The sequence below is a fragment of the Myotis myotis genome, unplaced genomic scaffold (assembly GCF_014108235.1).
Source record: "Myotis myotis isolate mMyoMyo1 unplaced genomic scaffold, mMyoMyo1.p scaffold_m19_p_41, whole genome shotgun sequence".
NCBI lineage: Eukaryota > Metazoa > Chordata > Mammalia > Chiroptera > Vespertilionidae > Myotis > Myotis myotis.
In genome coordinates, this window is record NW_023416348.1 from 1,518,073 (window position 1) to 1,532,702 (window position 14,630).

A 14,630-nucleotide genomic window follows, 5' to 3' on the forward strand; every position below is an offset into this window, starting at 1 on the left:
TTTGAATTTATATTAGTTCACACAAACACTCCATCCATGGTTTTGTTCCGGCCTCCGGTCCAGTTTAAGAACCCATTGTGGCCCTCGGGTCAAAATGTTTGCCCACCCCTGGTAGACTTTCTGCGCAGCCGTGACCTGCTGGCTCCCCCTGAGCTGGTGCCGGGTTCGCGGGCTCGGCCCACTGCTGCCAAGGCCGTTCTCCATTGCTGTTTCTCGTCTGGGTCAGGAGTCCCCCGTTTCCTACAGGAATCCGTCCGGAGGCGAGGCCACGTCTGGAGAACTGGATGAAATAAATTAAGAAAAACCTCAGGACCTCCCCTGCGCGTGCGGACAGCCCTGCCCACGGCACCGAGGTCCTCGCGCTGGAGGAGCGTGGTCCCTCCATCGCCTCCAGAGAGAAACATTGGCTCCAGATCGGCGCTGCGGGCCCCTCCCGACCCACGGAGGCGGCGTCCAGCCCGTGGCGCCCGCGGGTCACCAGCACCGGGCACCATGATGCGTGTGCAACTTGCAACCCAGATGCGGGCGCCGCCTGGACGGGAGAGCGGACCCCGGCCGGGTGTGGATGGGAGAGCGGACCCCGGCCGCTGTGCGTGGTGGGACTCAAGGTGGTTTCTGCAGCCCTGGCCGGTTTGGCTCAGGGGATAGAGCATCAGCCTGAGGACTGAAGGGTCCCAGGTTCAATTCCCGGTCAGGGCACATGTCCTCGACCCCCCGTAGGGGGCCTGCAGGAGGCAGCTGATCAATGATTCTCCTCGTTGATGTTTCTCCCTCTCCCTTCCTCTCTGAAGTCAATAAAAATATTTTTTTAAAAAAAGATGGTTTCAGTATAACAATATCTATAAATGCAGCTGTAACACATTTAAAACATTTGCTGACTTATTACAATTTCCTAACTAGACAAAGACTATGTCACAGAGGACAGTGAGGCGGAGTGTTAACAACCTATGTATATAAAAGCCTAAGCAACCATGACGACCGGCCACTCTGACACGCACTGACCACCAGGGGGCAGACGCTCAACGCAGGAGCTGCTCCCTGGTGGTCATTGCGCTCCCGCAGCCAACCTCCCCTTGGTCCCTCCCCACAGCCGGCCGGCCCTGATCGGCCCCAAGTGGGACTGGGCGAGAGGGCCCGAATAGGCCCCGGTCTCCAGTCAGGCCGAGGGATCCCATCCGTGCACGAATTCGTGCACCCAGCCTCTAGTGTAAAATAAATCTGAGACGTGAAACAAAATGTTCCATTCTGTGAGCCGAAATAAAAAGGCCCTTTGCTGAATAAAAGGTGAGCTCGGTGCGGTAAGAGGCGTTGATGGGGCCTTCGCAGGCCTCTCCGTCACTCTTCGCTAGAGACCTGCCCAGCCCTGGCGGACAGTCCGTCAGCCTGCGGACTGAAGGGTCCCAGGTTCGATTCCAGTCAGGGCACATGCCTGGGCTCGATCCCCAGTGTGGGGCGTGCAGGAGCAGCTGATCCATGGTTCTCTCTCATCAATGATGTTTCCATCTCTCTCGCCCGCTCCCTTCCTCTCTGACGTTAATTTAAAAAAAAAAAAGTGGGGCAAGTGCCCACACTCAGTTCTGGGCCCGGCCACGCTCCCCTCTGGCCACGCTCCCCTCTGGCAGCGCAGAGCCAGGCTGTTGGGGGGGGGGGGGAGGGAGGTACTGGGCAGGCAGCTCCGTGCTGCGTGGGGCGCTGAGGGCAGGGGGCGCTGAGGCCTGGGGGGGGAGGGGCGCTGAGGCCTGGGGGGTGCTGAGGTGGGGGGGCGCTGAGGCCTGGGGGGGTGCTGAGGCCTGGGGGGGGCGCTGAGGCCGGGGGGCGCTGAGGTGGGGGGGCGCTGAGGTGGGGGGGTGCTGAGGCCTGGGGGGGTGCTGAGGCGGGGGGGGGGGGCGCTGAGACCTGGGGGGGGAGGGGCGCTGAGGCCTCTGAGCCGGGAGCAGCGGGGCAGGGGCATGGCTCGTTCCGAGGAAGGGCCACGGAGGCAGGGAGGGTCCCGCAGTCCTTCACCTGCTCCGTCCGCTGTGGGAGCTGCAGGCCAGGTGGGGGCTGGTATGATGAGCCTGCACCCTGAGCAGAGTTTGAGGGGACAACGGAGGACAACTGCCCCCCCCACCCCCTGTCACTCAGCACAGGCCAGCCCCCCAGCCTGTGGCCAGGAGTGGGGATCAGAGGGGCCAACGGGGCCTGAATGTGGTTGGAGGGGGGCGGGTTATTGCCTTCCTGGCTCTAGGTTCCCTGGTTTGGGGGGCGTCTGAGAGAGGGCTGGGGGACACAGCCTGGCAGCCCCTCCACTCCGCCCCTGCCCTCGGGCTTCGTGTCCTGGGGCTACTGACTGCCCTGCACAGCCCGGCCCTGGAAGGCTGCACCCCATCCTCGAGTGAGGGGGGAGCCCTGCTGCTGGGCCTCAGCTGGGCGAATAATGGGGTGTGGACCCCACCGGGCGGAGGCTTGGTGGGCCTGGCCCCCTGCTGTCTGGGATCACTCGCCTCAGGCTGGGCCTCGGACCAGCAGGCGGAGGGCAGCTGGGCCGCCACTACGATGCGGACGAGGCCGAGGGGGGCCTGTCTGGGCCGCTGCCCCAGGTGCCCAGGCAGCAGACACCCCCCCAAGCCGAGGGCTCCCCAGCGGGGGCCGGGCCCGCCGACCATCCTGCCCTCCCCTGGCCGGACAGGTCCACCCACCCGGGCAGCCGCCCAGGACCCGGGGCCAGGAAGCAGCCCCAGAGCGCAGAGTCCTTGGGCTCCTGGCACAGCCGGCCCGGGCTCACCTCCAGGCGTGCCAGGCGGGCGGACCCCGGGCAGGCAGCACGGCCTCCGGGCCGGTCACCGCTGGCTTCTCCACCGGGTCCTGCCGTCACCTGTCAGCAGCCAGTGCTGGGGCCGCCGCCTCCCGTAGCCACAAAGGGCTAGGCTGTGGCCAGAGCGTTATTGTTAAATATATTTTTATTGATTTCAGAGAAGAAGGGGGGGAGAGAGAGACATCAGTGATGAGAGAGAATCATGGACCGGCTGCCTCCTGCACGCCCCCCACTGGGGATCGCGCCCGCAGCCCGGGCCTGTGCCCTGGCCGGGAGTCTAACCCTGACCTCCTGGTTCACGGGTCGGCGCTCACCCATTGAGCCACACTGGCCGGGCTGTGGCCAGAGCCTTTAATAAGGGGAGCGAAGCTGGTGACTGAACGCAAACACGGAGGGAAAGGGACAGAGGGAGGCCACAGTGCAGACGCAGACCCTGGCCCGAGTCCCAGACGGCGGGGTATGGGGTTCAGGAGCCGGAGGGAACGTGGCCGATGTCCTGCGCGTGGTCCCAGCCCCAGCCCCAGCCCTCCTGGACCTGCAGAGCCCAGAGCTTCAAAGGGCTGCAGGGCCCCGAGATGGGAGTGGGGGGGTGGGGGGAAGCCTCTGCCCCCGACCTTGCTTTTCTCTTCCACTCGTCCCCTGGCCCACTCCCACCCCTGGACGGGGCCTCTGCCCACCCCCGCCAGCCCCTGGCACCACCTTAGGCCCCTGCCAGGCCCTGAAGCCAGGTGCCCTCGGCCCCGAGTCCACCAGACCTGCTGGGCTCCCCCTGGAGTCTCACCGGCTCCCATCCCCCCTGAGGAATACAGCCCATCTCATCCCCGTTAACACTCCAACTCAGGTAGAGACAAGGGCAGACCGGAACCCAGGTCCAGCTCCCGCCCACAGAGGCCACCCCTGGGACCGGCAGTGAAGCGAGCGAGGGGGCAGTGCCCGCGCCTAGAATTCCAGGTGGTTCTGTGCCAGCCCAGGGAGCTGCCGTGTCGTGCCCACGCAGCTGGGGCCCCCGATGGACGGGCATCCCAGCTGGATGACATCCCACCTGTGCTGGGTGCAGCATGGACGCCGGGGGTGGACGCCAAACTCCTTTGGAAAGCCAACAGGCACCGTCTCCCCACCCGAGCCCCCGGCGCACCCAGCATAACTGGGCTCCTGTCTCCCCACCCCTCGCCTCCCGTGTTGCGGGACTGTGGGCGAGAGCTCCATTCTCAGCGGCACGGATTCGAGTTTCCCCGACGAGGGCATGAGGCACGGCCGGTTTCACTAGCGCTCTGCCATCACTGCCGTGGCTGCTGCCTCCTCGGGTGGCAGGAGTGGGACTGCTGGTCACGTGGTCTGTTTCTAGCTTCTGAGGCCCCTCCACGCTGTTCCGCACGGAGGCTGCACCACGGATCTCCCCCCCGCAGGGCAGGGGGCCCTCTCCCCACACCCCCGCCAGCACATCCTTCCATCCTCCCGGGAGCGAGGGGTCTCCCGGGCCCTTTTGGGGTGCGTTTTCCCGCTGACGGGCAGCCTGTGCCTCCTCCCATGTGCTGGTTGGCCATTCGGCCTCTGCTCTGGACCCGTCTATTCAAGTCCTTTCAGACTATTTATTCTTTTTCTTCTTAACTCCCCGCCCCCTGCAGACTATTTGGTCTTTATTTCCACTGATTTCTATTTTTTAATATATTTTTATTGATTTTGGAGATGAAGGAAGAGGGAGGACATCAACGATGAGAGAGAATCACTGAAATTCTGCCTCCTGCACACCCCCTACTGGAGATCATGCTACACCCGGGCCTGTGCCCTGACCGGGAACTGAACCATGGCCTCCAGGCTCACAGGTCGATGCTCAACCGCTGAGCCACGCCGGCCGAGCTCCGGTGATTTTTAGAGACAGTGGGAGGGAGGGGGAGGGAGAGAGAAACATCGATGAGAGAGACACATCAACTGGCTGCCGCCCGCACACGCCCCAACTGGGCCGGAAATCGAGCCTGCAACTGAGGTACGTGCCTTTGACCAGAATCGAACCCAAGACCCTCCAGTCCCCAGGCTGACGCTCCGTCCTGGGCCAAGCCGGCAGGGCTACGCTTTACGTCTCAATCACAGTTTGCTCTCAGTCTCACGCTGTGCCGGTCCCTGGTGCTCAGCCGTTTATCTCGCACCTGTATTTCCTCCGGACTTCAGACGCGGCTCCGTGCTATGAACACACCCTGTGCTTTCTCACTGGTGCCGTGCAGTGTGTGGGTCCGTCTGGGGGGGCTGTGGCCTCACTCCTCCTGGTCTCCCCTGCAGGTTCCTGGCTGGGTCTACCTCCTTCTCTCTCCCCCCGCCCCCTTCGTGGCTCCAAGTGCCACCCACACCTGCTCCCCTGGCTCCGAGCTGAACTACCAAACGCTGGCCAGGCCCTCAGCTCTCTCCATCCCTCTGGGTCCAGCTCTGAGCGCCCGGTCCCTGCACACCTGCTCTCACCTGTCCCCACTGACAGCAGGGGTCCAGGTGGCCACTGGGCCCCCCCCCCCCCTCACCTGGAGGAAGGCTGGGTCCTGGCAGGGAAAGCTGCAAAGAAGGAAAACAACTTTTTTGAAGGACCATTTGCCACGTGTGGACGAGGGGCTGGAGCAGGTGCTGGAGCAGGTGCTGGGAGCCCTGGGTGGGGCTGTCCCAGGGCCCCGGGGAGAGCAGGACATCCCCCAGCAGGGAGAGCTGGGGAACCCCCCCTCCACTTCTGAGCTGGAGGCCAAACTCACCCGGAAGCCGTGGGAGTGGAGGGTGGGGCTTGGGGTCCCTGATGCTGCCCTGAGGTCTGGGGGCAAAGGAGGAAAAACAGCCGACCCCCTTCCCCTCCTGGCCTCTGGCTGGACACCTGGCCCTCCGCCCCCAGACCAGCGCTCCCCCCACCCCTCCCTGCAGGCCTCGCGCGTCAGACTCCTTCCCAGTCCCTGGAATGGGGTCCAAACTCCTCGATCACCGAGCACAGGTCCCGCCCCTGCCGCCCCCCTCCGGTCTTCCCCGTGAGCCCGCAGGCACCCGCCCAGGGCCCGCTCCCCCGGCAGGCGGGGCTCCACACCCAGGTGCTCCCAGGTGCTCCCAGGGCAGGGCCTGGCCGGAGGGCAATGCCGGGCGCGGCCGGGAGGGGGCGGCAGCCGGCCCGAGGGCAGGGCGGGGTGGACCGGCCGTGGCCGTGAACGCTCAGGCTTCACCTGCCCAGCCTCCCGGGACCGGCCTCCACTTTCGGGCTCACTTCCCGTCGGGCGACCCCCGGGCCCGGCGCCTCGCACGCCGTCCACGCCCCGGGGCCCCCCGTCCCGGCTCCCGCGGCACCGGACACCCGCGTCGTAGCGGCCATCGCGGGGCAGAGCCCGGAGCACTCACCCAGGCGCGGCGAGCCCTCCGGCCCCAGCCCACCCCGGCCCCCGGCGGGTCGGCCCCGGGTCGGCGCGAAGGTCGGCCGGTGGCGTCCCCTACGGCCCTGCATCGCGTCCAGCCGGGGGCGCAGGAGGAAGGTCCGGGAGGGCGGGCGGCCCAAAGGTTAGGCAGGGCCGCGGCTCCCCCGGCGCGGTTAAGCGTTAACCCCGGGCCCGGGGCCAGGACGCGGGCAGCCGGACGCCGGGCTCCCACCGCACCGGGCCGGGCGCAGCCGGGAAGAGGCGGGTCCGCGGGCTGGGGCGGGGGCAGGGCCGGGGGCGCGGGGGCCGGGGACGCGCTCACCTGGAGCCCGGCCCGGCCCAACCAGAACGCCTGGGGGCGGGGCCAGGGCGGGACGGGCCCGAGGGGCGTGGTCTGGTCGCGGGGCGGGGCCTCGGGCGAGGGCGGGGCGGGGCGGGCGCCCGCAGACGTCAGGGACCCGCCGCGGGAGGCCGAGGCCGCCGCTCAGCCCGGGCTGCGCCGGGGCTCCGCGCGCGTGCGGGCCGCGCCGGGCAGGTCCTAGGTGGCGGCCCCGGGCACCGCGCTCGCCGGCCGGACGGGAGGCCGGGGCCGAGCCGCAGGTAAGACGCGCCGCCTGCGCCCGCGGCGCCCGAGCCTGTGCCGCCCGCACCTGTGCGCCCGGGGGCCACGCGGGCGGGGGTACGGCCGGGGCTGGGGCGGGGGCAGGACCGGCGCCGGGGCCGGGGCCGGGGCAGGGCAGCGATCGGAGTCCCCGCCGGGCCGGACAAAGGCGCGGGTGGGGGCCGCGGGCGCACCTGGCCGGGCCGGTCCCTGCGCTGCGGAGACGGCCCAGGTCTGCGCCAGGCTGGGCGGGGCCGCCGGGCGCGTCTCCGCGGCCTGGGAAGGGGCGCGGGCCCGGCACCAGCTCGCCATGGCCGCCCGGGAGCGCTGATTCAGGAGCAGGCGCCCTCCTCCCTCCCCCTCCGGCCCGCGCTCCCGCCGCCGCCTCCCGGCTGGTCTCTCTGCTCCCGCGTCCCTCCCCGTGCCCTCCTCCTCCTCCCCTCCGTCTCCTGATTTCCCTTCGCCGCCGCCGTCTCTCTGCCGTCCCTGCCTCCTCTCCACGCCCGTCCCGGCCTCCGTCCGTCTGCTCCTTCCAGCCGCCCGCCCGGCCCCTCCCGGCCCCTGTCCCTCGCCTTTCCCAGCCCCAGAGCCTGTACCCCCGCCCCCCCCCCCCCCCCCGCCCCGGCGGTGGCTCTCTGGCTGGGGGGCCAGGGGACACGTTTGGGGTGTTTATTATTCCCTCCTAGCAACGCGGCTGCCCAGCCTGGAAGCGGGGGCAGGCTGTTGGGGAGCATCCATGGCCCGGGAGGGCCCGGGCCTTTAGGACGTGCGGGGTGGCAGAGCACCCGGCTCCCAGGCAGCGTGGCTGGGCCGGGGTTGGGCCTCCCTTGGCCACACGCAAAGGCTGTGGCCTCCTCTGGGTGGGGTCTCTGCCTCCTGCCCTTCGTGGGCAGGTGGTGGCAGGTGTGGGACCCCCAGGGGTAGGGGCTGAGGGCTGGAAAGCAATGATGGGCTGGGGGTGCCCCCACGGCCTGAAGGGGTTTCTGAGGAGTTGGGGCTGTGGAGGCCTCCGAGGACTGAAGGGGCCTGGGTGGTGCCCGCCCCTTGGTCTCCAGTGGCAGCCCCCGTGGGCCCTGGGGAAGTGCCGGGGGCCCAGGGCGACAGGGCTCTGACTGACGGAGCTGTCTTCTCCTGAGGCAAAGTGTCCACATCCTCAGATCTGCCTGCCCAGCATCATGAGGGTATGGGACACTCGGTCCCTTGGCCTTCACAGCTGGGTGGGGCCTGGTATTGGCCTGGTCCGCTGCCCGCCTGGGAGGTAGCAGAGGCCTCTGGGTGCGGGCCTGCAGGGACAGGGACGGGACTGGACTTCCATGATGGGGGCCTGCAGGGACAGGGACGGGACTGGACCTCCATGGTGCGGGCCTGCAGGGACAGGGACGGGACTGGACCTCCATGGTGCGGGCCTGCAGGGACAGGGACGGGACTGGACCTCCATGGTGCGGGCCTGCAGGGACAGGGACGGGACTGGACCTCCATGGTGCGGGCCTGCAGGGACAGGGACGGGACTGGACCTCCATGGTGCGGGCCTGCAGGGACAGGGACGGGACTGGACCTCCATGGTGCGGGCCTGCAGGGACAGGGACGGGACTGGACCTCCATAGTGCGGGCCTGCAGGGACAGGGACGGGACTGGACCTCCATGATGGGGGCCTGCAGGGACAGGGACGGGACTGGACCTCCATGGTGTAGGCCTGCAGGGACGGGGACAGGGCCTGGGACCTCCACGGTGCCGGCACCAGCAGCTTCCCGGTCACTGACTCAGCTCCTAGCGAGTTTCCGCCTGTTCTGCACACGGGTCAGGCCGTGGACGTGGGACCCCTGTGCCGGGTCCTGCACTCAGGCTGGGCCTCAGGGCTCCCCTTTGGCTCCAGGACCAGCCACCCGACTCCCAGAGCTGGAGGCCCAGGTCCTTGCCCTGGCTGTTCCCTCTGCCTGGAATGCCCCCCCCCCCCATGCCATGTACCCACTTCCGCCTGCCCCTGTGTCGCTCAGGTGTCCCCTCCCAGCAGCCTTCCCTGACCCTCCTGTCACTCACAGCTTCTCCTTTTGAAGAGAGCCCCAGGATGCATTTGATCTGGTTTGCACGCTTGTATGAGTGTGTGTACAGTGTACGTGTGTGTGTAGTGTGCATGTGTGTAGTGTGTGCACACCGTGTTCAGTGTGTGTGCAGTGTGCACACATACAGTGTGTGGGGAACATGTATGTGTAGTATGTGCACTGTGGGTATGCATGTGTGTGTCATGTAAGTGTGTCATGCAAGTGTGCAGTGCTGGTACAGGTGTATCATGTGAGTCTGAGTGTGTGAATGTGCCATGCAAGTGTGCGTGTGTGCATGTGTGAGTGTGTGAATGTGCCATGCAAGTGTGCATGTGTGAGTGTGTGCAGAGGAGAGTGGCCAGGACACTGTGGGATGTGGGTGGTGCTCCAGGCCACATGCACATGGGTGTGGCAGGTGTGTCCACACACCTGGAGCCCGTGCCCTGTGCTGGTGCCGGGACAGCTCTGCTCGTGGCGAGCGTGTGCAGTGTCTGCTGGTGGCTGGGTGACATCGGCCCTTGTCATTGCTCAGGTTGCCCTCGCTGTGCCCCTCAAACCACCGTGCAGCCCCCTGCTGTCCGACCACATCAGCCCTCAAATCCTCCTTTGCTGATGCTCCGGGACCTTTGGCACCAAAGCACCCTTCCCCCCTGGGCACCCCTTCCCTCCTGGGCACCCCTTCCCCCCGGGCACCCCTTCCCCCCGGGCACCCCTTCCCCCGGACACCCCTTCCCTCCTGGGCACCCCTTCCCCCCAGGCACCCCTTCCCCCCTGGGCACCCCTTCCCTCCTGGGCATTGGAGAGGTTGCCTGATGCCCCAACCACAGCCCTGGCCTGGCCAGGGGGCGCCTGCAGGTGGTCACAGTGGCCGCTGAGGGGTGTGTGGTCTCCTCTCAGTGTGGGGAGCATTGGTGGGTCAGCGTCCTGCCTCCAGCTGCCCCCCAGCCCCTGTGCCCAGGGCTGGTCCCAGAGTGCCCGCTCAGGGAAGCGGAGCCTCTGGCTGAGAATTTGTGTCCTGGGAGGGTGGGGTGCCGAGGGCCTGGCATGGTGGGGACCCTGACTGTGGGGAGCGGCCTCTGGTCAGGTCACGGGGACATCTGTGGGTCCACATGCAGGCCGTGCCGCCGATGCCCAGACTCACCCCTGCAGCACCCACAGGAGAGGGAGGCTATGCTGGGGCCTGGGGTGGGGGAGCCTGGTGTTTCTGGGCGGAGCTTGGGCATCGGAGGGGCAGGGTCTGTGCTGGGCTTAGGGGTCCGGTCGGGCCTGGGCTGCCAGGGAGCCGCTCTGACCACCCCTCCACCCCCAGGCCTGACGGGCCTCTCGGGCGCCAAGATGAGCGTCACCTCCTGGTTCCTGGTGAGCAGCAGCGGCACCCGCCACCGGCTCCCGCGGGAGCTCATCTTCGTGGGACGCGACGAGTGTGAGCTCATGCTGCAGGTGAGCGGGGGGGGGGGGCTGCACAGTGGGGCCTGGGCGCAGGCGGGCTCTGGGCCTGGTGGGCGTGTGCAGGCCGCACGCTCCGGCTGCGGGGTGGCCACAGGGCTCCGTTGCTGTGAGACTCAGGCGCCCGGCCACCCCGGGATGATGTTGGGAAGTGGTCTGTCCAGCTCCTGGGCCAGCGTGGGCCGCGGGGAGCCGCGGGGCCAGCTCCGACCCTCAGGCCTGTCCACGCGGCTGGTGCCCCTGGAGGTGCCCTGGGAGAGGGCGGCCTCAGGCAGGAGAGCTGGCAGGGCCACAGCCAGCCGGGCACTGGGACTGGCATCAGGATTCTCTGGCCCGGGTGTGGGAGTCCGAGTTCGGCTTCTGGGGCTCACCACCTGACTCTTGGGGAACAGGACGGGGCAGGGAGGGGCTGGCCCTGGAGCTCCGGCCGGCCGCATCTCCTTTCTCCGCGCCTCCTGTGTGGTGGTGGGGTGTGGGGCCTGGTGCCCAGGGCTGGCGTCCTCCCGCGTGCTGAGAGGGGCTGGGGGGTCATGCTCAGGAAGAGTTTGGGGTCCCCCCCTGGGGGCCCTGAGCAGGGTGGGAGCGGCAGGGCCTTCTCAGCCCTCAAGCTGGGCCGGGCCCTGGCCTGGGCCTGCCGGGGTGTCTGCCCCTGGCTGTCCATCATGTGGGGAAACTGAGGCTCGGGGGGTCTGCAGGCGTGCAGTGCGTGTGGAGTGCCGCCCGCCCCCGCCCCTGTCCTTCCTAGCCTCCCGCAGTCACAGGGGCCCAGGCCGGGGCTGTGGAAACCCGCCATCCTGTCCCTCCACCAGGGCCCCCACCAGCGTGGACGTCCTGCCTGCCGTCCAGGGGCAAACCCTGCCCTTCCCGCACCCTTACCCATGCCCGGGGGTCCCTGTCTGCCACTTCCACCCTCCTGAGGGCACCCCTCCCACCAGGCCTGCGCTGGGCCCCAGCCTCTCCCACACCTGCCCTAAGAAGGTGGCACTAGGGATGGGGTGCATGTGGTGGGGGAGGGGCCTCTGCTCAGCGAGGGGCAGGCCGTGTGGAGAGGGGGGGCAAGGCCAGGGAGCCGGGCCGGCCCCGGTCTGGGCAGGAGGGTCATGGCCTGGACTCCGGGCAGCGGGGGAGACACAGCCCAGGTCCGCCTGGCGCCAGAGCTCCGGTGCAGGTGTGTATGCGTGCACGGACGCGTATGCGCACACGTGAGTGCAGAGGCACGCGCACGCCTGTGCACACACGGATGCGTGTGTGTGTGAACACGTGGTCGCACATGCCTGCACCCCGGTGGGGGCCTGTGGCAGCGGGGGTTCGTCTGCTGGCATCCTGCCCCGGAGACCGGCCGTGGGCAGCCCGGCGCCCGCACACTCCGCAGGCCGGGCCGTCGCGGCCGGTGCTGGGTGAGCTGGCAGGAGGCGGCGGGCCTGGGTTTGGCTGCTGCCCATCGCAGGCCCGGGCGGGGCTTCCCCGCGGGCGGCGGGCGCGAGTGTTGGAAGCACATCCGTGCTCCGTTTTAAAGTGGGAACGCACGGCCCTTCCCCGGACGCCGTGTTCTGTGTTCGGAGCGTCAGCGTTCCACGAGTCTGCGTTGTGGCTGCTGCCTTCGCTCGGCCTCTCCCCTGGGCCAGGGTGGGGGTGGGGGCGGGGCGGGGGGCCCTCCCTGCTCTGAGGAACCCTGGTGCGACCCCAGGTCCGGGAGGGGGCTCGGCAGGAGCTGTGCCTGGTGACAAGCCCTGGCCAGGAGTGGACGGGGCAGCCCCGGCTTTGGGAGCCAGTTGGGGGTGGGCTGTGCCAAGTCCAAGGAGCCCGAAGGTGGCAGGGCATCTTGCTGGAGCGGGACGGTGGGCACGGGGCGGTGGTCCCGGGCAGGGGACCCAGGCCCACTGGGGGGCATGGGACCTCCAGAGCCCACAGAGGCCGGGGCGGCTGGCTGGGTGGCGTGGAGTTTGCGAGGCCTCGGGGCCTGTGGCTCAGGGGCAGCCCGACCTTCCTCCTGGGAAGGTTCAGCAGCAGAGTGGCCGGCAGGGCCGAGTGGGGGCTGGGAGGACAGGACAGAGGTGGCCGCAGGGGCGGAGGCAGGCGGACAGGGGAGGGGTGCGGAGGAGGACAGTGGGCGCTGGTGCAGGTGTGAGGGGTGTGTGTCTGGAGCGGCTGGGAGGCCAGGGGGCGGTCAGGGAGGTGAGGCCGGATCGGGGCTGGCTGGGTCGCTGGCACTGCCTGGGGGTGGCCAGGATTGGGGGGCCTTCCGCTTGGGGAGTGTTCAGGCTGCAGGGCCAGTCATCAGAGGTGGCCTCCAAGCGCGAGGGACAGGGTGCTCTCACTGTCGCCCCCCTGGTCGCCTGGGGTGGCAGGGCCTGGGCCAGCCCCTCCCACTGAGTCCTGGCCCAGAGCTTGCGCAGCCCAAGACCAGTGCCCCCTCGGTGCCCCTTCTCGGCGAGGCCCCTGAGTGGGTGATCCCGGCCACGAGCAGGCAGGGCCCGGCCCGCCTCAGGGTTTGCTTCCTTGAGACTGCAGGTCCCTCTGGCCCAGTGGGCAGCTGGCCTGTTCCCGAGCCCTGGGCTGTGATGGGGGCGCGGGGGGCACAGGGGGAGGTAAGCCGATCCTCCCGCCGCCAGGCTGGGCTCTAAGGAGCCGTGGTCCTGACCCGGGGCTGCCCAGAGGGGCAGTGACCGGGCCTGAGGTGGGGCGGCCTGAGAGGTGCTGATTTTTGTGGGTTCCCAGGGAAGCTCCTCCAGTGCCCTGCGGCCGGGGGGCAGGACCCGAGTAGGCAGCACAGTGGCCCTGGGCGCCAGGCCGGGGAGGCCCTGGCCAAGGCCGCGGGCAGGGTCACCGGACCGGCTTCTGGGGGAGGCGAGCTCCCAGCAGGCCTGCGTGGGGCAGAGCGAGGAGCCGTGAGGAGGTGGTGCCGGTGGCCGGGAGCTGGCTGGCCTTGTGCCAGCTTCACTGAGGCATTCAGGACAGGGCAGAGGTGAGGCCCGGGGGAGGGCAGTGGGTCTCAAGGTCAGACCCTGCTTGCCAGGGCCCCGCTGCTTTGGGAGGAGGCAGGCTGCTCCCAGAGTGCCAGCAGGATCCTTTCTGGGAGCTTCCCGGGGGGGCACCTGGGGCAGGGACACCCTGTTCCTTCCAGGCTGGGGGGGGGGGCGGGGGCAGGGGGCTCAGGGTGGCCCTGCAGACTGTGCTCTGCCCTCTGTCACCCCTGCACCGCTGCAGGAGGCTGTGTGGGTCCCGCCCTCACTTCTCTCCCTCCTTGCGGCGCCCCAGGCCTCCCACGGTGGTGTCATCATTGTGGGTCCAGCCACTATCTCGGGGCCTCGGAATCCATTGGTTGCAGTGACCTTGGCTGGGGGCGGGGCCGGAGCCCAGGCCACCCTCACCCCCACCCCCACCCTCACCCCCACCTCCCCTGCCCTGGGCTCGGCCTCTGGTGAGGAAGGAGGCCTCACCTGGGGCTCCCCAGACTGTGGGACATTTCAGGGTGGTGCCCGAGGCTGGGCAGATGGGGGTATGAGAAGCCTGGGCTCTGGATAGTGGCCCGCAGCCCAGGCGAGGAGGGTCTGGGCACACGCCTGTGCGAGCTGAGGCCGGGAGGTGTGGTGACGCAGGGACTCGGGTCCGGGGCCACCTTCCCAGGCGGCGGGGAGCAAGTGCACGGCCCCTCGCTCCCGTGTGTGCTGTGGAGGCCTGGAGTCTGGGGGCACTGCCTGGAGGCCCCCGGGGTAATGTGCTGCGCCCAGGGCTGGCCGGTGGTGCTGGCGTCTCCTGGGGCTGGGCCTGGACATGTGGCTCCTCACGCACCGGGGCCTCCAGCCGTGGGCCTGGGCCTGGGCCGGGGGCGCAGCTCATGCTGAGACCCGGCCTCTCGGCTGGTGAGGCGGCTGTGCCAGTGCCTAAGCCGGTGGACGGTGGCCCGACCCGTCCCTGCCTGGTCCCCAAGCCCTGGAGGTGTGTGTGTGTGGGGGGGAGGGGAAGCGGGGCTGGGCCCTCCAGCTGACGGAGGGAGCTGGCTGCTGTCCTGGGGGGTCCTGGCGGCTGGTGGTGGGGAAGCATTGGCAGTGTCGGGCGGAAGTACCCATGTGCACATGTGCGCGGGGGCTGGGCGCCCAGGGTGTGCGAGTCCTGTGCCTGAATGCACAGCCTGCAGGGTCCGAGAGGCGGCACCCACGTCCGGGTGCACGTGTCCGTCACTCGGAGCGGTTGTGAGCCCCGAGGGGCCGGCTGGGTGGGCCTCTCCCCTCCCCCCCGGCCCCCCCCCCCCCCCCCGCCTCCCTCTGGCTTCTGCCGGGTCTGCTGGGACCGGAGGGTTCCCAGCCCTCCCAGGCAGAGCTGGGAGCAGCCACGGGGACGGGAGGGCACTGGCCTATGGTGCCGTGGAGGCTGGTCACGAA

At 69.0% G+C, this 14,630-nt stretch overlaps 2 protein-coding genes across 5 annotated transcripts in view; one reads left to right on the top strand and one right to left on the bottom strand.

Annotated features, from left to right (window-relative positions):
• On the bottom strand, window positions 1-7,075 carry LOC118655013 (translation initiation factor IF-2-like). Its single transcript, XM_036306340.1, has 4 exons — window positions 6,958-7,075; window positions 5,524-6,143; window positions 5,302-5,332; window positions 1-280 (listed from the first exon to the last, which is right to left on the bottom strand). Exons 1-4 carry the CDS (start codon window positions 7,073-7,075, stop codon window positions 90-92), a joined length of 960 nt encoding a protein of 319 aa, XP_036162233.1. The 3' UTR covers window positions 1-89.
• CEP170B (centrosomal protein 170B) overlaps window positions 6,622-14,630 on the top strand; it is a 23,355-nt gene continuing 15,346 nt past the window's right edge. For all 4 annotated transcript variants that reach the window (XM_036306399.1, XM_036306401.1, XM_036306402.1 and 1 more), the window contains exons 1-2: window positions 6,622-6,762; window positions 10,112-10,242. In XM_036306399.1, coding sequence (XP_036162292.1) covers window positions 10,138-10,242 — 105 coding nt within the window. In that variant the 5' untranslated portion in view covers window positions 6,622-6,762; window positions 10,112-10,137. The remainder of the gene's footprint in view (window positions 6,763-10,111; window positions 10,243-14,630) is intronic.

What these genes read in the sequence shown, in the direction of transcription:
- LOC118655013 (XM_036306340.1), bottom strand. Translation starts at nt 7,075, where the DNA reads ATGGCGAGCTGGTGCCGGGCCCGCGCCCCTTCCCAGGCCGCGGAGACG. An exon ending in GCAGGGACCGGCCCGGCCAG is followed by an intron (nt 6,144 to 6,957) that starts GTGCGCCCGCGG and finishes CGCCTGGGTGAG; the next exon opens with TGCTCCGGGCTCTGCCCCGC. An exon ending in AGGACCCAGCCTTCCTCCAG is followed by an intron (nt 281 to 5,301) that starts GTGAGGGGGGGG and finishes TATTTCATCCAG; the next exon opens with TTCTCCAGACGTGGCCTCGC.